General features: G+C 40.7%; 1 protein-coding gene across 1 annotated transcript in view; it reads left to right on the top strand.

The window, feature by feature from the left end:
• Positions 1–24,990, top strand: part of ARHGAP21 (Rho GTPase activating protein 21) — a 70,312-nt gene that overhangs the window by 36,880 nt on the left and 8,442 nt on the right. The window contains exons 8-21 of the mRNA XM_026039388.1: positions 3,689–3,718; positions 5,217–7,161; positions 17,560–17,724; positions 17,898–18,000; positions 18,095–18,131; positions 18,661–18,780; positions 19,616–19,900; positions 20,877–20,941; positions 21,022–21,170; positions 22,721–22,863; positions 22,958–23,113; positions 23,221–23,299; positions 23,986–24,059; positions 24,145–24,234. Coding sequence (XP_025895173.1) covers positions 3,689–3,718; positions 5,217–7,161; positions 17,560–17,724; positions 17,898–18,000; positions 18,095–18,131; positions 18,661–18,780; positions 19,616–19,900; positions 20,877–20,941; positions 21,022–21,170; positions 22,721–22,863; positions 22,958–23,113; positions 23,221–23,299; positions 23,986–24,059; positions 24,145–24,234 — 3,441 coding nt within the window. The remainder of the gene's footprint in view (positions 1–3,688; positions 3,719–5,216; positions 7,162–17,559; positions 17,725–17,897; positions 18,001–18,094; positions 18,132–18,660; positions 18,781–19,615; positions 19,901–20,876; positions 20,942–21,021; positions 21,171–22,720; positions 22,864–22,957; positions 23,114–23,220; positions 23,300–23,985; positions 24,060–24,144; positions 24,235–24,990) is intronic.

The following is a 24,990-nucleotide window of genomic DNA, read 5'->3' as shown; positions in this document are numbered from 1 at the left end:
CCTGTTCACTGCTGAAAGGTGCGCATTCCTCACGCGAGGTTCCGGCAGTCTCTGCATTCCCGATGGTCTGCGGTTACCTCACACCTTGGGAATCGCCCTCTTTCTTCTGTCTCTTTCTTTACGGTTGCATTAGACAAAACCATGGAGCCCTTTTGAGACTACAGGGATTTCTGCACTGTGCTCTCCTCAGTCCTTACAGTTTGGCACGTTTCTGTACAATTTCTGAGGCGTTTTTGACTTTTCTTTGGGCGAAATTTGTGTTGTGTCTGATACTAGCAGCACTGGCTTCCTGCAAACAGGAAACCTCACTTAGGTTTTCCACAAATAGCTCCTTTTCTCAAGTGTGTTTAATGAGGTTGTTGCTGTTCTGTAACCTTCTAAAAATCATGGTTCAAATCGTGGTGCTGCTCAGTTGTGGGGCTCAGTTGTGCTAGAGCTCCGCTGGTGCCAACCGGAGAGGGAACGGAGAGAGGAACCTGGGCTGCAGGGCCCGCTGCGGCCCGGGCCCCCTTGGSACCCTTGTCTGGTGCTGTCCAGAATGTCTGTGCTGGGAAAGGCGGGATTTGGGATCACATTTGAGGTGTRTTGGGATTTGCTTGTGGTGTGTTCATTCCTTGTGAGTGAAAGAAAGGAGATAGTTTACAAGTCACTGCATTTTAAGTGCCAGGCACTTTAAAAGTTGTAACTTTAACGTGTTCACTGAATTGTCCCTTTGGAAGGATGGCTTTTAATGAGCTGGTTGATGTTTTCAGTGTGTTTACTAATATGTAAATATAAGTGTCTATTTTGTTTACAAATGCGCACACACACACACTAAGTTATTCTGCCTTCTCATTAATTTAATTTCTGAGCATTTTCTACACCAGCTACCCACTCAAAAGTTTATCTTTCTTGACTTCTAACCTACCTTAAAATGTTTCATTTGGAATAATTTTTTTTAAATCACTCAGATGTAATTGCCCCAAAGTGTAGCCAAAATAATTCCCAGTTGGATACTGTTAGTGCAGTGAATTTTCCAGCTCCCAAGTGCCTGATGCAGTAGCCCTGTGCAATTGCCAGAAAAAAAGAAAAGAAAAATAGTGCTCCTTATTTATTAGGAGGTTTATTCTAGAATTCCATATGCCCCGTTAACCTCCTGCCCCTGGTGAGAAGCCTGCCTGTAGTCCACTTTCTAACAATAATTTCTTTTTCTTTTCCCTAAGACCATTCAGTTACATCAGAGCAAATGGAGCAACGTGGCTGTTTCATTGGCAAGCTGGGGGATATTTTTCTTTGCTTTGTTTTTAAAAAATCGATGACATTTTCATAAATGGCAGTGTTTAGTGCACAGCCTTGAGTGCTTGTTTACTTCCAGSTTCCATACAGAGGCAGTTGCAGAGGTTAATATTAATGCTATTAAATTTAATTTTAAAGCAAATCCAATGGGAGAAGCAGTGCGGTGAGAAGATAGAAGAGACATACGGACCTGAAACACTTCTTTATAGCATTGCATGGTTTAAATGCTATTTCAATCAACATCCTCCACTTCAATTTGGACTATTCTKTAGAAGAAAGTCTCTTGCGCAGCTTGTACTTGGAAATTAATTTTCTTGGACTCAAAGCATTAAATTTTGTATACCCAAATGTCACTGCCATTGAAAAGGAAAAGTGTTGTGCTTTCCAAATAATACTATCTGACTGTAATGTTTGTAGAGTGCCTCAGAGTGAAAGGAAAGCACTTGAGTTGTGTTATTAACGTTCCTGTCAGGGCAGATTATCATGGAAAACCGCTTCCCGTTCAGGCCTTGGAGCATTTCCCTGATGTCCGGCTCCCGTGGCCGTGGGCCCTGATCCGTGCGGCCCTCCCAGCCCTCAGCAGCCTTCCAGGGAGCAGTCAGGAACATAACTGGTTCTGATGATTAAAGTTAGAAGGCTCCTTATGTTCCTAAGGGCATTCAAAGACTTTCTTAATTTTAGGGCATACTCTAGTGGTTTGTTTTATGATTATATCCCCTGCTGCAGTTGCTTTGACATGAAGGCAGAGTTTTCATGTACTAAGTCATTGTAGAGGAACTAAAGGCAGAAGAGAATRATATTCAAACCGTCATTTAGGTACAATTGAAAAATATGCTAATTACCCAAATATCATCTGAATGATAATAAGTGTATTGATATGCCTCACATCTCTTAATTGCTTAACCTCGTTTAAAAATCTAACCAGCACCTTCTGGTTAAAGCAGTTAAAACATATCTTAATAAAAAGGGATGATGATACATCATCCATCCACCTAGACAGTAATGAAATCTGTTATAACTTGATGAAATGAAWTCTTTTATAATTTGAAATATTTCTGCATAGGCCATAATCAGGATTATAAAAGCTATTTTAGCAGTTCCTGTAGGGGAGCATCATACTTGTTATATATAAACTTTTCCTTTCTTAGAGGAATGATGGGCCTTCTTTTAAGGATTTCTTGGCAGGTGGGTGAAATTGAAAAWTTGAAATTGAAAGAAGGAGTTTCTAACCACTAAAATTTCTCTTTTTTTGGCAATAACTTTATCAGAACTGACAGTCTCTTGCCTAGGTGGTATCCAACTGTGATGAAGAGAATACATTCTTTATTTGAGGAGGCAGAAGGAGGGTCTAGCTGGGCTTATTTTAGCAGAGTGTTGTCTTCTGGAGCTGTTGTAATATGTGTTTTGTCAAGAGCTAAAAATTGATCTTTATGCTCATTTGTAGTCATAAGCGATGATCGGATCAGGCTGGTTTTGGAATCCAGCCTTTTTGCTGTCAAGATCAATGAAGCGTTGTTGGTCTAGAGCATATTTCACAGAAACACACACCAGTGGGTTTTATACCGGTGCTACAGAAATCAGTAACATTGGCCTCTCAGGCTTTGAGCTATTTCACCAGCTTTTTAATGTAATGKTTTTTTTTTCCTGAATTGGATGGGAGTTGTTTTATTCTCCATGCTTTTCATTGCTTGTCTTGCTCCATCTGCCTTCTGAGTCTCCAGTTTCCTTTCCTTTTTTAAAATTATTACAGCCTGTCAAGCTCTTCAATAGCCATCTATTTAAAGATTTTAAAAACGCTTGTCCCTTAATGAAGGGGAGGAACGTGTGAATTAACGAGCCACATAGAGAGCGGGGATGTGCTTTGCTGTTTGCCGGCGAGCGCCGCAGGAGCCGCCTGTTTCTGCAGCATCATCCCTCCCGCGCGGCGCGTGCAGCGTGGAGGCAGCTGCAGTCAGCTGACAGCTCCAGCTCCCATGGACGCGGGGAAGGGGCGCGCTGGGTTAAGTGCATAATAAAGCCCTTGTTTCGTCAGCAGGAAGCGGGCATGGGAGCAGCCCAGGGGAAGCGAGAGACAGAAACGCTGCTGTAGTGGAAGGGAAGTCGGGATCGGCGGAGCCGGAGGGATCTGCAGGCAGCTGTAGGGATGCGCCGAGGCAAAAGGGCACAAACGGGGCTTGTTTGCTGCAAGGGCAGGGGATAAATGCGAGCAGCAGATAACAGCCTGAGACAGATGAGCTCGCGGGGAGGATGAAGTTATTTTTTATGCTCTGCTGCCCTTCACCTCCGTTGGTACCTTCCAGTGAAATCGGTGCGGTTGTATTTTTAGCTGGCTGTGGCCAGCATCGATATGACAACATAATTCTGTCTTTACATCCGTAAGCAGCTTTTACTGTGTTTTCCTGTTTTCTGCCAGCTGCAGTTTACAAAGGATGTCACAGCACTGGTAAGAAATGCACAGTAGCCATTTCTCTGCTTTTTGTAAGGCATGTTCTTGGGCGAGAAGCGAAAATATAAAACGGCAAGTTTGTTGGGAATGAGGTAGAGAGCGGGAGCCCATCGCTCTGCCCCTGCTAATCGCTGAATTTGTGGTTTGTGCCTGCGTTACCTGGTGAGCATCCCTGGCAGTTTGCTTTAATATTTTTGCACGATGTAACATACGTTGCAGCAGCTCCTAATGCCTTGCCCTGCTCTCTACTTTGCTCTCTGTTGATTTTTATGGCTGCACTTGGGCTTTTGTAACCTGCCTAGAATTAAGACGGAGCACGATGATATTCYGGAATTGACCGTGTTATTATTTGGACAGGAAACGCTGTAGTGTGATACCACGCCTAAATGTCTAAGAGCCATGCGAAATAATGTTAATATTCTGTTATATTGGCAGGCTCCACCATGTCAGCTCGTTATTTTGTTATTTTTAAACTGAACGAAGTCATGCTAAAGTTTATAAATAATAGGATATTGTCTAAATAATTGTTATGCTTGTCCCTATTTTTTTCTTTTGCATCTTTTGATGATTTCACAATTGTATAAAATGTCGCCTCATGCTAAAAGGAGACTGTTGAAATGTGCTAGATGTATTATAGCCTTTTTAGCCTTTTTTAAAGGAGTCAGGCTCTTAAAGAAGCAGCTAAACATACTAGAGAAATAAAATTGTGGTTGTAGTTTTGTTCTGCTGGTGTGTAGACCACCATAGCAGATGGGTAYGGATGTTTATGCTCTTTGTAGTTTGAACTTAAAAGCCATGCATATTAGTCTCAAAACCATGCATATTATTCCTATTTTTGCAATACTGTAATACTGTTTAATGTAGTGGCTGTCTCCTGTAAAATGTAAGATTACTGAAAGGGGGTTGGTTCACAGCAAAGCTGTTACTGCTGTAATTTATTCGTTTTATGTCTAGGAACTGTAGCTCTTATATAGAAGACATCTTGGAGGAGTGTGTGTATATTTGCATGTAGTTTTTATTTGCTCCATTTTAAATGAATAGAGAATTTTCTCATGCTAATTGATTTTACTGTGCAGTATTTTATCCTGGCGATTGCTGTGAAATTCYGGGAGTGATATTTGAAGCACTGAAATTGAAACAAACCTGAGGAGAAAAATGCTTCCTACATTTTGTACTCATGGATTTTGGGCAACCTGCCTACGGTGCTCTCTACCTACAGTATTTTTCTAGAATGGCTTGTTAGTTCAGCTTTTAATTTTTCAGGGAAAGGATTTATGTAGTGATTTTGCTTGTCCTGTTTTTACTCCCCAAGGGGAGGGAAGGCTGTGCTTAAGTTTTAAGCGCTCCTTTTAGCCAGAACAATATGCGACACAAGTTTCTGACTTGTTTCCTCTTTGAACCCTGAATCGCGCCAACACTTGCATGGCTGGAGTTTAACTGGAGTTTTCCCGTCTCCCTCTTGTTGCCTAACGTTCCCTCCATCTTCTCTCCACAGGCATATTCCCAGGATGCCTACCTGAAGGGCAACGAAGCCTACAGTGGCAATGCCCACAACATACCCGAACCACCACCAATATGTTACCCGCGCCTGACGCCTGCCGCCTCGGGCCCGGCGCAGGCTGGTGACAAACTGGCTTCTGATTTCCCTCTGGGGAAGCAGCAAGTCCCTAGACCAGTCCGGGCGGTGACCCAGCCAGAGAGGGCCTACAGAATGGAAATACAAGTGCCTCCATCACCAACAGACATTGCAAAGTCCAACACCGCGGTGTGTGTCTGCAATGAAACTGTGCGGACTGTTATTGTGCCTTCTGAGAAGGCTGTAGATCTGCCATCTTGTAGAAATAACCACGCTGGTCCATCACACAGGACAGAGGAAGTGAGATATGGCCTGAAAGAGCAAACCTCTCTAAAAGCGCGGACCACGTCGCCACCTTCCTCCGTGTCCACTGCCATCATACTTCCGCAGACTCCCATAACAAGGCCGGTTGATCCGACTGGCCCCATAGGCAAAGCCTCCAACTATGTAGTGTGTCCGGAAGGAATGCCAAGCACTAGAGCTCCCGCTGCAGCCCCGGAGTCGCCCCCTGTCCCCGCRAACCATTACAGCCCCACCTCCCACCAGCACATCGACTGGAAGACCTACAAGACCTACAAGGAGTACATCGACAACAGGCGCATGCACATGTACGGCTCGCGAACCATCCAGGAGAGGCTGGACAGCCTGCGGGCGGCCTCCCAGAACACGACCGACTATAACCAGGTGGTGGCGGCTCGGCCTGCTCCGCAGGTGCGCCGCCGCAGCACCTCCCACGACCGGGTGCCGCAGGCAGCGCAGATCCGCCAGCGGAGCGTCTCGCAGGAGAGGCTCCAGGAGCCCGTGCTCATGAAGGAGTGGCCRCGGAGCGCTTCCCAGGACACCCTGACCTCACCCTCCGTTAACGGCAGGAACCACCGGGCTCGCTCCTGGGATTACCTGAGCAAGCAGGGYGAAACGCTGGAGAGCTTCCCTTCCGAGACTCTCATTGCAGAGGCGAATGGAGATAGGAGGAAGCCTTACAAGTGGACGGGATTCACTGAACAAGACGACCGGCGGGGTATTTACGAGAGGCCGAGGCAACATGCATTTCATATGTCCCTTCGAGGCCAAAACTTTCCTATGGCTCCGAGCACTTATATTTCAGACAGTAGGAGAGTAGGTAGTAGAGCTTCACTGTCCGCTTCTCACTTCCAGAAGGTTCCACCAGATATAAAAATGTTCCAGTCCTCTCGGGATTTGCAGTCTCCTGGGGGGCTATCAAAGCCTACAGCTGTTTCACAAGAGAGAGTGTCTCTTGCAACTGCTAGAGGCTTTAAAAGTAGCTCTCTGAAGAACCCTGCTTCCTATGCAGCAAAACCATCGTTTCCCCTTAACCAGAGCCTGGATGTTCTTGCCAGCAAAGACCAAAGAACAGTCAATCACTTGCATCAGAGTGGTCTGTTAAATCAGCAGCCCAGGGCCCGAGCAGAAGGTTCCCCAGACCACAAAACAGACGCTGGCAAAAGCACCCAGCCCCCTGCTTTGTCTGCGGCCTCTGCCAAACTTGTTCATCCAACAAGTGAGAGTTCAGCTACCTCTGACAACATAGATGATTCTGTCAGACAGAGTCACGAACTGGAAAGGGAAGATGTCCGAGAGCCTGAAACGCTGCAGCCYGATGGTCCCGAAAGCCACAAAGAAGTAGTTGTCATGAGGGATAAGTCACCTTCTGGCCACCAAACTCCCCAGCCTCTGAGACACCACTCCTACATTCTGGCTGTGAATGACCAAGAAGCTGCTTCAGATACCACCTGTTGGTTACCTAAYGATGCTCGCAGAGAAGTCCACATAAAAAGAATTGAAGAAAGGAAAGCCTCTGGTTCCAGCCCACCTGGCGATTCCTTGGCTTCTATTCCCTTCATTGGTAAGTTCAACCAATTATTGCTGCATGCCTCTAATAGGGGTCCAGCATYTTTGTTGGAAAAGAGAGGTAACTTCTCACTGTTCCTGAAAACTTGGTGTGGGAGGTGGTGGTGACTTTTCATTAATTCTTATATAGAATAATATTAGATTGGTAACAAGTAGCAATATTTTTCAGAGAATGGGAAAGTTGTATTTTGTGGGGAATCAGTGCAAAAATCTCAGTTATTTAAAATSCTTCCAGAATTTTCCTCTAGCCCTGGAAAAGTCTCAGTTATGTAACTGTGTCTGGTTATCATTGCACATAGTGCTGTGATGTTAGGTATATGGGCAAGTAGTGTTTAAATACTCTATAGTGCCTTTCGAAACACGTCTGACTTTTATAGTATAAAACATTTGGAATCTAATGAAGATAATGTGCCCCTACATTCAGATAATGGTCATTGGTGGGAGGGGGGGAAGTGATTTTTAAGAGAGCTGAATAAATAAGGTCAAAGCTTTCTGTGGCAGGTTATAGAGTGCAGGAAGGTTGTTTCAAGTGAAAATGTAGCAATAAACTGAAGTGAATCTGCAAATAAAGGCAGTGACTCGGGTAAGAATTTGAGAGGTTTGTCAAAGCAGAAGTGAGAAGGTGCAAAGATTCCCCTCTGGGTATCCGGGCACGTAAGGGGATGAAGCTACATGAAGTTTAAAGGATGAGGACTGAGTGCTTGGAAATTATTCGTGGATGAAAATAGGACTGGAAGTAGTGACAAGGAGAGACCAGAGAGCCTTTAGGGGTGCGTGAGAAGGTGGAGTCATCTGTAGAAGACAAAATTTCAGTGACCAGGGTGATTTTTTGTTCTGCTTGAGTAGCCAATGTCTGCATCTTCCCCCTGCGCCTCCTTGCCCACCTCCTGGGGGTTTTGGTGTTTTTTGGCTCTTTGATTTCCCACTGTGCCTGATTTCTTCCTTTGGAGTCCAGATTTCTACAGACTGTTTTTCCCATAGTTTGCCTGGTATCTGAATAGCTTTTTGAATTTTATACAGCAACTATTTCTCAACTAACACACTTATTTTGATTGTGGTTACATTTTTTTTCCCTTAGATACTATTTATAATATCTGCTATCAGCCAATATTAGGTTAAAGCAGGGTTAATTCCAATAGCTAAGTGAAAATAGTGAAGGGGTTTTGTGTTCGTTGGAGGATAGAAACCTTGCATAAGATAAAATGCTACTCAGTTGACTTGAGTCTTAAGGCCACTTTCTTAGCGTGGGTCAATGTGTGGGTTTCCTGTTCCTGGGTTTTCTTTCTGAATGGGMGGTATACAGTCTTCTTGGATGACTGGATGTATCAAAATCTGCCAATTCTGGATTGTTCTGCAGACCCCCTTTATCTTTCTTTAGTATTACTGTGTGTCTGTGGCCAGCCTTTGCACAGATAATTGGAGTAACACTGTATATTGTAATCGTGTGAATTCTCATGGGCTCCTCAGCTTCTTGAACTGAAAAGTATACCCCAGAAAGGCTAGAGGGTAGCCCAGATCCCAGCTCTGGCACAATCAAGATGAGAGAACCCCTTCTGAATAAGAAACGGCAAGAAATGCTAGTAAGGCTGGGAATCCTGGAAGCTGGGGCTGGTAGGTGTGTTTCCAGCCGTGCTTGTGCCACCATCATCGTGCCTCGTTCCAGCTCCTCTTGCTGGAAGCCCCACTTGGTCAGGCAGATAAATCCTAGATCTGCTTCGAAACTCAATTGAAGGCTTTTGAATTCTTGAAGGAAAATCACTTGGGGTCCCTGTTCTGTTCACTTGGGGCTGTGAAACGTGTTGCTTTTGARTACAGAGGTACTTGGTGTTGGTTGGCAACCTCCTTGTGTTATATCAGCCCGAGCACTGTCAGTGATGCTCAGCTTTGCTAGGTCTGTGTCCTTCTCTAAATGTGGGTGTCAGGTAGCTCTTGGAGTAGCTTGCAAATGTACATTTGAAGAAATAAGTGTCTTTTGAGGCTACATGTTAAATAGTTTGTGTTTATTTTTGTTACCACTTTCTATTCCTTAGATGTGGTCAGGTTATGGTTTGGGAAGAATTCAGCCAGGAATTGTTGGCTTCTGCCTAAATATTTTGCAAATACCCTGCCCTGCTCTTGGGCATTACCCAAGAACAGGAAGACTTTAGAGCATCTTTTGCAAGTACCAGGATGCCTTTCAGCACAGACAGAAATGCAGGGAGATTTTCTGTCTTTTTTTTGTTTTGTGGCAGTTTCTTGCTGCGGTTGTCTTGTGCTGAAGAATGCCTTTTGCTGCAGTCCTTTCACAAAATGGTGTTACAAGGCAGGAAGATTAAATACTGCTTTGCATTTGCCAATAGAAATGAGGCTAAATAGAAATTTCTGCTAAGAAAAAAAACAGTAGAGGTAGATCTTTCATAAGAGGAAAAAATACGGTAAAAATGTAGACAAGCTGTGTGTACCCAGGCTCCTCAGTTAAATGTAGGTTGCTGGGGAATGAAGAAGCAAGTGGTTTTATGGAAAAACATATCCTGGTCCTGCATGCTTCCTTATTTTTCCAGTGTTAGTAAATGCTTGGAGTTTCCCTTGGAAAGCCTCTGTTGCTGTTTCAGGTCCAAGGAAGGGCTCTGTTCCCTACATGCTGCCTTGTGTTTCAAACTACACCAGTTAATCTAATGAAAGGTTTCCGCTTTTATGCGCAAGCTGTCCTACCTGGTCTCTAGACTAGTAAAAATACCGTTTCTATCAGTGATTATTTAGGCAATTGTCATGTTTAGTGCTCATCTTCTAAGACCCATAATTTGTACAATTTCTCYGTTAAAGAACAGCAAATAATACATTGCTGGTCCACAGGTTAATTTTAGACGTGTCAGCCTGGACTTGGATGGAAATTAGAATGCTGCTCAACACTTCCGTAACTAAAGAGGAAAGAAGATGATTCAGAAAACAGATATTTTTATACATTTCTAAGATACAGATGCCTGGTGTGCGTATCTCAGATGTATAGGTAGCTTGCAACTATGTTTTGCACCCTTATTTGCAGATTAGACAACTATAACAGAGATTATTCAAATCTGGTAATTTAGCTTGGAGAGAGCGGGCGATAGGAGCAGGGTGGAGAAAGCGACGCAGCGTTGGACTGCCCATGCACTGGAATGCTTTGGCCCAGTGCTATGGTTATTCTTTCCAGTATTAGGTTTTAAGGTGGGTTATGGCATGAAAATCAATTTTCAATGAATGTGTACAGAATGTTTGAACTAAGGAAGCGTAATCTTGAAGTTTAATAAAGCTTTTCGTATCAAAATGAGTTTTATAGTCATCCTATCACTGAGTTCTTGTCAAATATGCGGTAGTGCTAAGTAAGTATCAACAAACTTTTTTCTTCAGTGGACTGACCCCATTTTTGAAAACATTGAATGCAGCCTTTCCTAGGAAATGAGGTCACTTCATTCCACTATTAATTTGTGAAGGGCTAAGAGAAAATTAGCCAGATAAAAATATTCAACCAGACTGTAATAAGACTGAAGAATAGTAAGAAGTCAGACAGATGCCCTCCCTCTGCCACTGCCCAAAATACGATCCCTAAGGAAATGTGTGGGAAGGACAAGAGTGCATAATATTTCGTGCAGCTACTTCCGATCTTCTAAATGTTTCCACCTTATGTCACTTGAATGGAGTGTGGTTTGATTTTGCTCCGTGAGGGTTTCTGTCTGCATGTTACCTACAGAGCGTTCCTGCTGCTGCTGTTTTAAACCTGCTTCTCACTTGCTTAATTTCTGGTGCTGTAGGAGTGACCAGTGGCCTCTAATTCCGATTGACTCACGTTTAATACGTCTGTCCCGTCAACCCTTAGAGCAGGCAAACAACTGTGGGGATTTGTGTGCCCGTCATTAACATATGGACAAACTCTGCTTTTCACTTTGCTTCAAGAGTTCATCTTCAAGCCACTTTTCAAAAGCCAAGGACAGATTTGTTCCCCTGCGGTCTTCAAATGAAATCTGCTTTTTTAAAAAAAATTTTATCCTAAACAAAAGGATGTAGATAGGTGCTATGTTACAGGTAAGATGGATGCAGTTGGTTTCCAATTGATTTTGCTCAGACTCCTTTTAATTTTTTGCCCTTAAATCCTTTTTTAAAGGGATATTTGGAGGTGAAGCATGTGACTTGCTAAAAATACCCAGCACCAGTTAAACTTTTCAGCCTTTTTTTGGTGGTGTGCTCCTGTTGCCAAGTTGAAATTAGAGACCTATAAAATTGACATTAGCTACCTGTAAATAAGAAGCTATGCACATAGCTCAAAGGAGGTTTTCTTTGGAAAGAATAACTCATGTTGTGCTGTTTAGAGGAGTTCTATGCCATGTCTTTCCCCTTGTCCCCAGGATGATGCAAATACCCCCACCCACACAGACCCATGCAGCCATAGTCTGGGAACTACACAATAAATCTCTATGCACTTTGCTTGTGCCTTATGAGAAGGGTTATGGAAAAGGAATGGAAAAAGGTAGGGAAAAACTAGGAATGTTCTCCTTGCATGTAATACAATGTTTTGAGAGAATGTGCTCGTTCTGTGTGTTTTCTTGGGGAAAACAGATAAGCATCAAGCAGAGAGGAATTCCAAACCTCAACTTTCTTCAGCGAAGAGCCCTGCAAGTCAACCCAAAATGTGTGGATACCTTAGGGGCAAGTGGTGGCTCAGCAAAGATGTTGATATGACATGTGATAAGGAAATTATAATTTTAGCAAAAATTTTTAATCATCTGCCTAAATAAGAAAATCTTCAACCATCATGATATTTTTTTTCTCTTGCAAGTAATTGGCTTGCTATTCCAAACTGTGAAAATATAAATGTAGCTGCAGTAAAAAATCAGAGCTGACAGCTGGTTCTTTTTGAGGGACTGTTGCTTCCATTATTTTAGCAACAGTATTGGCACAGCTTGTAACATGTCATCCGTGTTTCTAAGATAAGCATCAATCTTCTGGTTTTTGCAGGGTTCTGCAGCGTGGCCTGCCAAATTGCTGTTGCTCAAGGCTGAAAATCGCAGTGTTTCTTATCCAAAGAACAATTTTAAAATCATTGTGGCATTCCGAAGTGTAGCAGCCAAAACACAAAATTACAAATTGGTGGCTTGAACACCGTTTGTATGCTTCTGTAGCTCAAAAATGTGTTTTTAATTAAAACTCAGAGCTTGAAGTCAATAAGTCATAACATCCAGAAGAGATTTAATGGACTAGGGGCATCAGATTTCTGTTCTTGGGTAATAAGTAGAGTTTTCAAAGTGTAGTATATCATGATAMCTTAATTATAGGTAAGAAAGGACAGGTAACAGAAGAGTTCTTGGCCAAAATGTRTATGTGTATGTATGTATATGTGTATATGTATGTGTATATGTATGAATTGTACTAATACTGTTTTTTATGAGGCAAGCCTTACATTAAGAACATGGGAATTATTAGAAATTAGAATTATTTTGTAATTGTATCTGACCTATACAGTAAGGTAGTGACACTTTGGGCTTTTTAACATCAAAATAATATATTTTCTTTAATTTCAATACTAAAACAAGCAGCAGATTGGWAAAGATTTGATGAATAACCCCTCATAAAGCGTAGCCTTGGAAGGAGTATTTTCACTTGTGTGTGCTTAGGCAGGGGTCATGAACACGCTATTTGGATGGGTGCGAGGGCAGGGCTGGGCCCGGTGGCTCCGGAGGGGTTTTCCAGCCCAAGGCCTGCGGCCTGTGTGCACAACGAGGCCTGCGGGCCGGGTTATATAGAGAAGATCCACCAAAGAACATGGAGAAGTTCTTTGAAATATTCTATGCTGGAACTGCCTTTTTAAAGACTTTATTAACAGTTCTTTATTTGAAAAAAAATGAGATATTAAAAGGCAGTGAGTAACCATGGGCGCAGGCTTCTGGATTCCGGAGGAGTCGAGGCCTGGATCAGCCTGTTCCTCACGCTGAGCAGGAGCGCAGGGACGTGGGGCAGGCTGGGGCGGAGGGAGCCAGGGTGCCAGGTGTGGGACGAGGCTGTGAAGCCTTYGAGGACTGTGTTTGAGAAGAGGACGCTGGGACAAGGTTGTGCCCCGCCACGGGACAAAGCCCACTCGGGAATCGTGTGGTGGGACGTGTTTGGATGCAGGAGAAACCCAGGATGCAGCCGGAGACGTGCAGGCGGTGAGGGACTGCCCAGTGTTAATGCAGGGTCTGCTGGCATTACTGGAATACCCTTYGGAAAAATAAATAAATAAATAAAAGAATTGTGATCTCTTTAAGAGAAGTGCGGTAATTTTTTTTGTTTTATTTTCTACTCATAAAAAAATGAAACTGAGGTGTAAGWTTCAAATTCATTCTTAAATTACACCACAGAAGTGAATGGTGCTGATGAGAGAGTTACTGAGAGCCAATGGATGGGAGATATTTTGTTTTCTGGTCTTTTTGGGTGTGTGTTGGGGGTTAGATTGTAATGAAGGATTCCCAGTATCTGGAAACCTTCCATCCCAGTATCTGGAAACCTTGAGATCTGTGCCCCTCTTGAGTGACAATAGTGTTTTTAATGACTATTATACCCTTTGTGCTTGGAACCCGTCAGTTCCCTTGAGTCTTCCATAGAAGGCCAATCTGTTTACCAAGAGTGAATAACTCAGAGTTGTAATTCCCCAGGATTGATGAGTAACCGAAATAGCATGAACATTGCACTGCACATCTCTAAACACATACCCAGTCCGGGAATTCACACTGATTTCAGAAAACCAGCAAGTAAATTACAGTTAACCTCTTCAGTGTGTGTTCTTTGCATAGGCTGTAGGTGGATTTCCTTGGGTGCGTAAGTACGTGCTGTTTCATAGTTCTTCATATCAGAAGGAATTTAAAGCTATTTTAAATGTGTGGTTTTGTTCAGTTATTAATTTTTATGATTTAAATCTTCAAGTCATATAATAAATTATCCTCGATTRAATTATGGACTTGTTGAATTTGGCCTTGTAGCCGTATGTTCACAATGGCTGTCTAAATTGAATCATCTACTTAAGGTTTTGAACGGTAATGTGACCTCGGCCTGATCCCTGACTTGGGCCTTGGGAGAGGGTGGGTTTTGTAGCCACCTTCCATCACAGAGGAGAAAGATGAGGGGAGTAAATCCCCAAGGAGCTGCTGCCGGAGGGGAAATTGCCCCCTCACTGCCAGTGATGAAGGGAGCCCAAGGAGAGCAGCTTCTCCGTAGTGCAGCTAGTCTGTGACTTGGTTCTCAGGGTTTATATAACGTGATGCAGTTAGGTAAGCCTTTCCCTGGGCAGTTATGCAATGCCAACAGCTTGGGAAAGCAGGAGCTCCTCGCAGAGCTCGTGTGCAGCCGAAGGGAGCGAGGAGAGGCTGCAAGGGAAGGGAACGGGCCCTGCCCGGGCGTGAGGTTAGCGATGCCAAAGCTCACCTTGCCGTGGAGCTGGCAAGGGCAACTCAGAGCAGTCCTGAAAGCTTCAGGTTTTTTCTTTACCAGCAGGTAGAGGGGATACCAGTAATCTTTGAGGCCACCAACTGAAAGAGAGTAAAGAGTGTTGCTCATCCTCACTGCATTTCATACGCCATCATTTCCATGCCTTGGAGGGCAGAGAACACCCTTTCCATGTGCTCTGCAAGGAGTTTGGTAGTAGAAATACGCTAATTAATAAAGGAAAATATAAAGAGGGAGAAGTACCCCAAGCACTTAGGAGAAAAGTCAAAATTCAGGGCCTATTTGCAGCTTTTCAACTGAACRTTATCTGTGCAGTTTGACAGTGCACTGGATTAATAAGCAGTAATTCATGTGCTGTGCATCACAGTGTGTTCCTCAGTGGATATACAGGAGGTAAAGGCTTGCCCCCCGGCTAATCTTCCCTCTCTTCGTTGCTTGAACAGATTGAACAGAATCATTTTCCTGCCGTGTGCCAATGTCATTTGCAGTCATTTCACCATTTACACCTTATGTGCATTTGCATGTATTATTACATATTAATTAATGCAYATATCGTTATTAATTATGTACATTTGCACATATTTGCACCTTATGTCATTTGCACCCTGAAGTGTGCATATTTCTCATGCAGTTTTTAATTTTGATTCATTTGGGGATTAGATCCACTCTGAACCAAGTAACATCCCTTGCTACCTCTGCAAGTTGTCAGGGGCTGATTAGCTTGACTCCTCCTCGCTCACCCTGCTTGGGTTCCTAATGAAGTTGCATGTGCTCAATATTCTTAGGAAGAGAATAGAATAACTGTGAAGATACTATGTCAACAACAATATATAATACAACAAGAGAACCCCTCGCAGGAAGATTTGGCACTGTAGATTCTTTAATGCCAAAATATCCCCCTTAGCTGCCAATAAACAGCTAGAGGTCTATCCTGAATATCTTTCAGGATGATGACAACACAGGTGTTGCTGGATGGACTGAACTGCCATTGCAAATACTTATGTGTATGTGCTTTAAAACTTGCTGTACTAAACAAGGAAAAAAGCCCCCCCAAAATTAAGCCTTTCATTTAAGCCTCATTAAGAAGTGAGACTTCTAGGACTTAGAGAAAGTCTTAATAATTTAGTAAGAAGTGCACTAAAAGTTGAGTTGCTGTTTTCAAGAATTTATGGACATAAAATTTATATTTCCTCAGCCTACTACATGCAGTTAAGAAGCATATGATGTGGGAAATTATGTGTATTGCCTAGCAGTTTTGTATTCATAGCTCAAGCAGATTTATTTTAAGTGCTAACATTTTTGTAACCTTTTGGAGTGGAGTCTGACATTCTGAATTAAGTCTGTAGCATAAATAAGTTAAAGCTGAGAACTGCCAGTTTACATACTCTGCACTAATTAAACCATTTAAAATTGCTCAGTAAGTGGAAATATTCATTAGTCAACATTAATGTCCTTCTCCCAGGATTTGCTGTAGGGAGGCTGAGCAAGTGAGAAGGAAAACGGAACAGAGAGCAATTGTAGCTTGAAAAATGGAAGTAAAACGGAGACTTTTCCTGTCCTCTGGCTGAGGAATGTGGAAGAGATGTGTAAATGCTTCTGATATCTCTCTGTGGATGCAAATAAAACTTGGAAATTATTTAAATAAACTGTAATATCAAGGTTTGGTTGTGAATTCTTTTGGCTTTTCATTGATTTTATTTTTATTTTTCTTAGGTGGCAGCTAGTTTCTTATTTTTTTGATACTTTTTTTTTTAATTATTATTATTATGTTCACCACCACAGTAACAACCCCCTGCTTTTTAGGTAAAACCTTTCGTTGCTTTTATCCATTCTGTGGTTTTTGTTTGTTTGTTTTGTTTTTTTTTACATTTACATTGCCAAATTTTGATGGCACAGACTCTGCCTTCAGCAGAACTGTTGGTGACTGTTTGCAAAGCACAATGCAGCACACACAGTTGTGTTCGTACAAAGCAAAGAATCAACCTCTGTCAATGAGTGTTCACTGATCTCAATAGGCTTTTCAGAAGCTCTGCATATTACAATGCTTAGCACCTAGAATACATACATATTCATAACAGCGGTACAGTTCGGCCCGTGCTCGTGACTTGATGCTCTCCACCCCTTCTTCTACCATGCATTAAGTAAAATTATTTCAACTCTCGTGTCCAAGAAGATGTCAGCTCTCTTCTCAAAACTGTCGTCTCTAAATCTCTCAACTCCTTCCRTCTTGTAAGAGAAAAATTAAAACCTGGAAATGCTGAAAGCTTTTGGGAATCTTTCGTGATGACCCTTGTGGCTGTGGAGACAGTGAGGTGCTGGACGTGTGTGGTGTGCAGTCGTTTGTATGAACAATTAGTGGAAGAGATAATTGGTATGTAGTGGCGCTGTCTTTTAAAAATATGAATACTTGCTGCTTTATTTGAGTATGTGGGGATTTGTCAGCATGGATGCTAGAATCCTRTTTTAGATTTATTATTTACTTGGGGTTTGCTTTCTTTTTTGTAACTTGGCTTTATTATTTGAACACTTTGGAAGTGCACAGTTTCTGGAAGTCTGTGCCTGTTTTATCATAGGAAATATTTCTTATCTGTCTCTTGAGTTTAGACTTAAGTGATATAACAAGTGTTCTTCATATGCACATATGCAAACACCCTGTCTCCTTGAAAATMATAATACAAGAAATTGGTAAGTAATTCTAGTTTCATTCAGGCCCTGTAAAATCTGTAATCAGGTGCCTAAACCTTTGCCTTTGTTCAATTAACAGCCTTATGAAATGAGACAGCTTCTCATTTTTTACAAAAGAAGTATCTTTAACACTGAATTAATTGGGCCCTTGCTGTTTATTTGAGAGACTTGATGTTTAGGATAATTAATCTGATATCCCAATAAAGAAAAATGCAGACCGCTATTTAATTGGAGCGTTAACCCCTTTAAGCTGCTAACACGTTGCATGCTGCCCTTGCAGACGAGCCCACCAGCCCCAGCATCGACCACGATATCGCCCACATTCCGGCTTCCGCGGTTATTTCGGCATCGGCATCGGCCTCGCCRGGACCTGTGGTGACAACCGTCCCTCCCAGCCCCGCGTCCCCAGTCCCTTTACTTCGCCGGCAGCTTTCACACGACCACGGTGAGCACTGCTTGCATTTTCTCTTCATGCAACAGCTTCTTTTCCTCTTCCAAAAAAGAGCGTGCCTTCTGTGGAGAACGGGTTTGAAAAATCTGATCTTTTTATAGCTTAAAATACCTTGCAGAAATGTCGTTCGGATTAATATCTATTTGATGGTTTTGATCTGTTTGTAGAATCCATAAGGCCTAGTGTCCTGGATAGCCAGCCTGCCATAAAAACTGAGAGATCAAAGTCATACGATGAAGGGTTGGATGACTATAGAGAAGAGGGAAAAGTGTAAGTTCAGAAAAAAAAAAAACTATTAATTTGCAGATATTTTTGAAAGTCTTGACAGGTTATTTTAACATCTATTTCTTTTTTGTCTCAACAGATCCATTAAGCATGTATCTAGCTTGAAAGGGATCAAGGTAGGTAAACATATGTAACAATTTTTAAGAATTTTGGCTGTTACTGTGGCAAGTTGTATGATTTCTAAGTGTAGTGTTAAACACAAAAAGGGACTTCATTGTTCTACCCACTGGGTATTTTTTTTGTAAATAATTTTCTGAGATTTTGACTTGTTTAGTTTTGGTTTGTGGGTTTTTTTGTTTTATTTTTCTTTAGCTGGTGCATATGGTCCTTAATTTTCATTTGCTTCRGCCCTGTATACAAAGCATATTTATGATGTACTTCTGTAAGACAAGAATTTAGTAACAAGAGTCTARAATTCCTGCAGTGTCCTAAAATTTTATTGGAATGTGTAAAGTCACAGTTGCACATTTTACTTTGTGATAACTTTAGAAATCAGATTTTCCAAAGAGGTTCTGTGAGGGGATTTTCACTGAATGGGGTGGTAGTTTTTAAAATGAAAAGTTAAACATTCGGAACACAAGATCACAGAGAAATGTGCTTAGAGATATGCTGGGGGGTAACTCTTTTGTTTTGTTTTAAAATAAGGTCCCAGACAGTCAAAAATCATCAGAAGACTCTGGTTCCCGGAAAGATTCTTCTTCGGAGGTCTTTGGTGATGCTTCCAAGGAAGGATGGCTCCATTATCGTCAGCTTATCAGAGGAAAGGTACCTGTTTCTTAACATCCTCTCAGGATAAATACTAGACTGGAGGAAAATTAAGAATAAGATACTCGAAAGTATAGGCAATAAATTTTACTTTAAACAAAAAATTGGGGATGCGARCTCCAGTAAGACTGACAAAGTTTGAGAATTACTTGCTAGAAGACTGATTGGGCAAAAAATCCTCAGCCTCTTTCTTGGAGACTGTTTTCTGAACTGCTTTAATTTTGCATTTCAAAATATCCTTGAAGTAAAGTTATTTCTAAGGACTCATTAAGTAGAAAGAATCAATCCCTCGATAACCATAGTCTTTTTTTTTTTTTTTTTTTCTCTTCACCCTTTGCCAATAGTTAGAAGAGCACTGATAGTAATGAATGTTACAGAGTTGCTGAGTTCAGGTTGGCCCTTCTGCATATTCACAGACTAAAACGTAAGGAAAATCAAGGTCTGGAATTGCAGTGTTGTGTGGGTGTTTCCCTGAGGCAAATCAAATTGAAAAAGCCTCGGACAAGAGGGACAAGAGCCCACTCCTTTACTTATTTGTTATGTTTATCCCAATCCCTCTGTGAAATTCTCTAGTTATTTCCATTCTCTGTTTCTCCCCACTGCCCTGTGTCCTCACACACCTACTGCGTGTTCAGGGTGGGCAGGCTGTGGAGCAATTCCCTCCTTTAACAGAGCTGTTAGTGAATCCTACTTTTGGATAGTCTTTCCCAGAGTTTTTATTAAGAACAGTTAAGAAAGATGGTTTGTCTTCCTGTTGTAAAAGTTTTGAAGATTTTTTTAAACTGAGGAACAATAATAAATAACTAATCTTGTAAATTGGTTTGTAATTTTTCAGCGAGTGAGTGGAAGCATTCGGCCATGGAAACAATTGTATGTTGTTCTTCGGGGCCATTCGCTTTATTTGTACAAGGATAAAAAGGAACAAATGACCCCATCTGAAGAAGAACAACCTATCAGCATCAACGCTTGTTTGATAGACATCTCGTACTCTGACACCAAGAGGAAAAATGTATTCAGGCTCACCACGTCAGACTGCAAGTATCTGTTTCAAGCYGAGGACAGAGACGATATGTTAGCGTGGATTAAAGCAATACAAGACAACAGCAACTTAAAYGATGAGGTAATTGTATAATGTATAGCGCAGGAAACATTGTTACTGTCTTTTAATTAAAATCTGATTGTGTTTTCTTTTAATTAATATTTCATCAAAAGAAAATTTTATTAAACAATAGACCAAAGTGTGTGCAGGAATATGAGGTGAAATATGCAGAAAAGAAGGTAAAAGGCACGGTAACTGAATAGAGTTCAAAAAAGCCTGGCATCTCAATAATCAGATAACATTTTTAAAATAAGTGAAGGTTGTTGCTGACTTGTCTGCAGCTACACTTGACACTAAATTGTTTTGTTAAAAATACCTAGGTTTTATTTAAAAGGCACTTTGCCTTAGAAGTGTGGGTTTTTTTTCTCTTCAGACCAAGCACACAGTGGCACAGTGTGATTCTTGGTTGCTAAAAATAAAACTCAGGAGGATTAGTTTGATTGTAGTGAATGTCCAGTTATATGAATTAAATATGAAAGGTAATTATAGGAAGGAAACATTATTGTGTCTAACGTGTCCATACTTGTCCACTTAAGTCTCTGTGTATCTTCAGAGGATTCATATTTCAGAGATGAGTAACAGAAGAATATTTTCATGTCTGTGGTCATGCACAACTGCTCAGTTTTGAAATAATCAGTTAAAGGAAAGTGGATTGATAAATATTTTTAGACAGCTGATTAAAAACAAAGTTGAATTAAAAGCTGTTTCAGGTCTATGTATAAAGCTAATAGTTATATCAATACCATGTGAACATAAGATTACATTTTCCAGAGTAATATTTTTTTGGCTTGCATATTTTCTATTTAAACTTACTTCTGTGTAATAGAGCAGGGRGGTTGGACTAGATGATCTCTAGAGGTCCCTTCCAACCTTAACCATTCTGTAATTCTGGCTGACCATTAGATTTTAGTTGTACTGAAACGTTAATTTTTGATATGCTGACTTGTCAATGGGAAGAGTTAACTGGTGGTTAAGTAGTTCTCTATTCATTTTGTAGGATACTGGTGTCACTAGCAGAGATCTAATTAGTCGAAGGATTAAAGAATACAGTACAATGATGAGGTAGGTAAATCATTTGSTGGCAGCAGTTTTTGTACACTTGTTACGTAGCTTCCTCTTACTGAAGTAATATTTCATTTCAGCTCTTCAAGCAGCAAAACAGAGCCCTCTCCCAAAACACCTCGTCAGAGCCTAAGCATCAGGCAGACTCTGCTTGGAGCAAAAACAGAGCCGAGGACCCAGAGTCCACATTCTCCCAAGGATGAATCTGAAAGGAAGATTCTCACTAAAGGTCTGTTTGCTGTGTGTGCATTTCTAGAGTCCCTTATGGCCCCATATAAGGCCACTGAGGTGCCTTTTCTGGCTTCTCTAAGCTCATATACCTCATTCAAAGAAATTTATTTCTTTAAGCTGCAGCTGTAACCACTCACTTTATTTACCTTCACTTAGTTGTTACCTTCAACATACTTCAGGTCTTCTCAGATCTCTAAAGTTCTTTTGATTCTAGTAATCTTTCAGGAAGGTTTGGCCCTTTTTTTTTGAGATTCATGTGGTGTTTAACAGTAGCAAAGTACTTGTGTTAAGCGTCTCATGACCAGGRTTTTGACAAGTTTTGAAGTACTTTTATGGTATTATCCATGGTATGGATAATGAAATGGATATCCATGGTATGGATATTGAAATACTTTTATGGTATTATTCAGCTGACTTGGAATTAAATAGGTAAAATCTTTTAAATTTACTGTTAAGAAAAGAAAGTTTTCTGATGAAACTTAYTATACCTTGAGAAGAAGAAGGGTTTGATCGTTGTGTTTAAAGGCAGGAATGAGTTTTTCCAGCTCACAATTAGTGCCTGCTGAGTTCTAAAGTACATAAACCTTTAAGTCTGATGAGCCAGGACCATAAACTTTAATCAGTAACTGTTCTCCATCACATAGTCACAAGCTGCTTTTTTTTTTTTTTTTTTTTTCCAAATAATGTGTAAATTTTTGCTGCACATGATCAGACTGCTCATAAAGGAACCAACTCAGACAACTGGCTGAACAGCCACTTTTCAAAAATTCAGTCTTGAATTTAAACTGTGCGTAAATTCTGCTTTATGTTACTAACATTGCTTTGCTCCTGCTGTGCTGCAGATTACTGTGCAACTAAATTGTAGTGTTGATTTAAAGGATGCTAAGTAGGTTTCAAATGCACTGAAAGAACATTTCCAGAAATATTTTGAATAAGAAGGCAGTACTGTGTTAGATTTATAATGAATGAGCACTATAATTTGTCATATGAATTGTATAGTGGAGCAGCTGAACGTTTATCTGTTTCGGTGTAAATAATTTTGAAATGTCTGAGTTGTATTTGGGATAATTTAGGAATGACTTAAATCTGTTAATTATTGCAAGGCTGATTAGTTCTCCTTAATGTAATGTTGTGCTGTGGCTGCGTTATTTCATTGCTGTTCTGTGTGGCAGAATGTAATTCAGTGGAGGCTTTATCTTGCTTTTTTAAAAGCTGTTAGTTTCCTTTTTTTTTATTATTTTTTTTAGTACAATATATATGCCTTTAGTCTTCAAACCATGAAGTTCTTCATGCCAGTTACTTACATACTTCTCCAGCTCTGTGGTTTGGATATGTCCAAACATACTTTTGGATTACATAAGAGGGAAAAAAAAATAYTTCAGATGGTAGACAAATGGTTAGTGAGTTATTGTGAGAAGCTGGGCCAATAAAAGAGGTAAAAATGCAATAGGTTATTTTATCTTCTTAACTCTATTCCCAATAGTTTGCACGAAATGCTCTTTTATTTCTTTCTTATTCCCTCGCCTGCTTTATACTTGCATCGAAAAGATGAGACGAGCCCACCAAAAGACAAGGGGACATGGAAAAAAGGCATCCCGAGCATCGTGAGGAAGACGTTTGAAAAGAAGCCATCTGCTATGGGAACATTCGGAGTTAGGCTTGATGACTGTCCCCCAGCTCAAACCAATAAAGTAGGAAAAGATMATTTTTCTTTCCATGATGATTTTTAAATACGTTTTTGCATGAATTACTTAAATACATATATAATTTTTTTGTTTTCCTCAGTGTATTCCCCTGATTGTTGACATATGTTGCAAACTGGTTGAAGAGAGGGGACTTGAGTACACMGGTATTTACAGAGTTCCTGGAAATAATGCTGCCATCTCAAGCATGCAGGAAGAGCTCAACAAAGGAATGACTGACATTGATGTACATGATGATGTAAGTCTTTGGTCACAGCGTTTCCATTTGGAGCTCCCCAAGCCTCCTGGTTGTGTTGTGATTATAGAAATATAAAGCATGTCTTTCCCTTTCTTCTAAATGTGTAGAAATGGCGAGACTTGAATGTAATAAGCAGTTTGCTGAAATCCTTCTTCAGAAAGCTCCCAGAACCTCTTTTTACCAATGGTAAGTTRTTTCCACTATCGTTTTGCCTTTAGGAGTTGTTGTATCTGTAAGATGACTCAACAGAGCGTCCAGTGAAATCGTCAGAACCATATGACAAATGTCCTCTTTTTTTCTTAAAGAACAGGGAGTCGTCGTCATTATAGACTTACGGAACTTGAAAGTAGACTGGTGAATTTTCCTGACTGTGAAGGAATTACGAAACAGTTCTCTTGCTTTATTATTATCATTATTGTTATTGTTATGTATCTTACATTGTTTCTAGAGGAATTAAAAAAAAAAAAAAAGGTTGGGGTGGTAACTTTGATTCGAAGCAATCGGATTTATATAGAATGTATTCATGTAGGAGTATCAGCAGACAAGTGAGCAAACTCAGAATTTGACTTGTGGGAGTACAGTTTCTTAAAGCATGTTTTCTTTATAGCATTACTTTTCATATTTACAGTTGGGTAGCTAGTTACATCTATTTTGTTCAGTGAGCAAATGATAATACCAGCTTTTGGAGTTGGAATAGAATGGATTTTTTTTTGCTATTTACAACAGAATTGTTTTTGTGATTTTTTTTTTTTTAATATTGTAATATTATATGAAAGCTGGGTTTTTTTTCTACTTCCATCTTACTAAATTGTATGCAGGTAGACTTTTACAGGTCGTATGTACATATTAATTTAACATTACTGTTTTAACAGACAAATATGCAGATTTCATAGATGCTAATCGAAAGGAAGATCCTGTTGAACGTCTGAAAACACTGAAGAGACTGGTAAGCTGACATGAGATGTGTTGCAGGTGCATCACAAAATTAGCATTAAATGTTCAGTATTCCAAATAGTTTTTGTTTATTTCAGATTCACGATTTACCAGAACATCACTATGAGACTCTCAAGTTTCTTTCTGCACACCTGAAGACAGTAGCAGAGAATTCAGAAAAGAACAAGGTATCAAAGACAAACCTGTAATGTATTTTGTCTTTCTTCATTTATTAGAACCATTTTTAACACAGCATTATTTCTAGTGAGTAGGCCCACATTGTATTGTTGTACGTAAAATTAAGGTCTTTGCTATGGAGAGAAGATCTTTGGATTGCACTAAAGACTCTTTCAAAATATATACAGGCTCAGTGTGAATAAAGTTGGAGTTTAGAGTAGTACTGCTTCTTCTGGGAATAACTGCTTATGTCCTATGTTTGTCCTAAGCCTGTAAACTTGGTATAATCCAACTGGAAACCAGTATGAGTGTGCTTGGGCAGGCATTTAAAATAGTTGAAGCAACACTTTTTGATTAATATACTGCAAATTTTCTGTGTGAAGCCTAGAGGAATGGTATGTGTGTTGTCTATTAATAGTTGGCTTTGAAGATAAAAGAAGTATGTGGCTGGTAATACCCTTGTAAAAATGTAATTAGTTCTTTACTGTGCAGACATCTGTAAAATACATTTTCAGTTCTTACTTTTACTGGGTTCTTAGGACCTTTCAGAGTGAACGGTTTGGGTAAAACTTGGGCAACTTTCTGAATCTTTTACCAAGGATACCAAAGGCTAAGTCAGCTTTGTGGGGGGGGCCTGGGTTCCTGGACACTTCCGTGATTTTTTTTTTTTTTTTTTTTTAAGAAGACGTCAGCTGAAATTATCTAGTGGTTTGGGCTGATAAGTGCTCTTATCTTAAAGAGAGATAATAATGGTGTAGAGGGTAGTG

The sequence above is a fragment of the Nothoprocta perdicaria genome, unplaced genomic scaffold, assembly GCF_003342845.1.
Source record: "Nothoprocta perdicaria isolate Ctin4 unplaced genomic scaffold, notPer1 scaffold_23, whole genome shotgun sequence".
Taxonomy (NCBI): Eukaryota; Metazoa; Chordata; class Aves; order Tinamiformes; family Tinamidae; genus Nothoprocta; species Nothoprocta perdicaria.
Note: the sequence above shows the minus strand (reverse complement) of the source record. Positions and strands in the feature narration are given on the sequence as shown.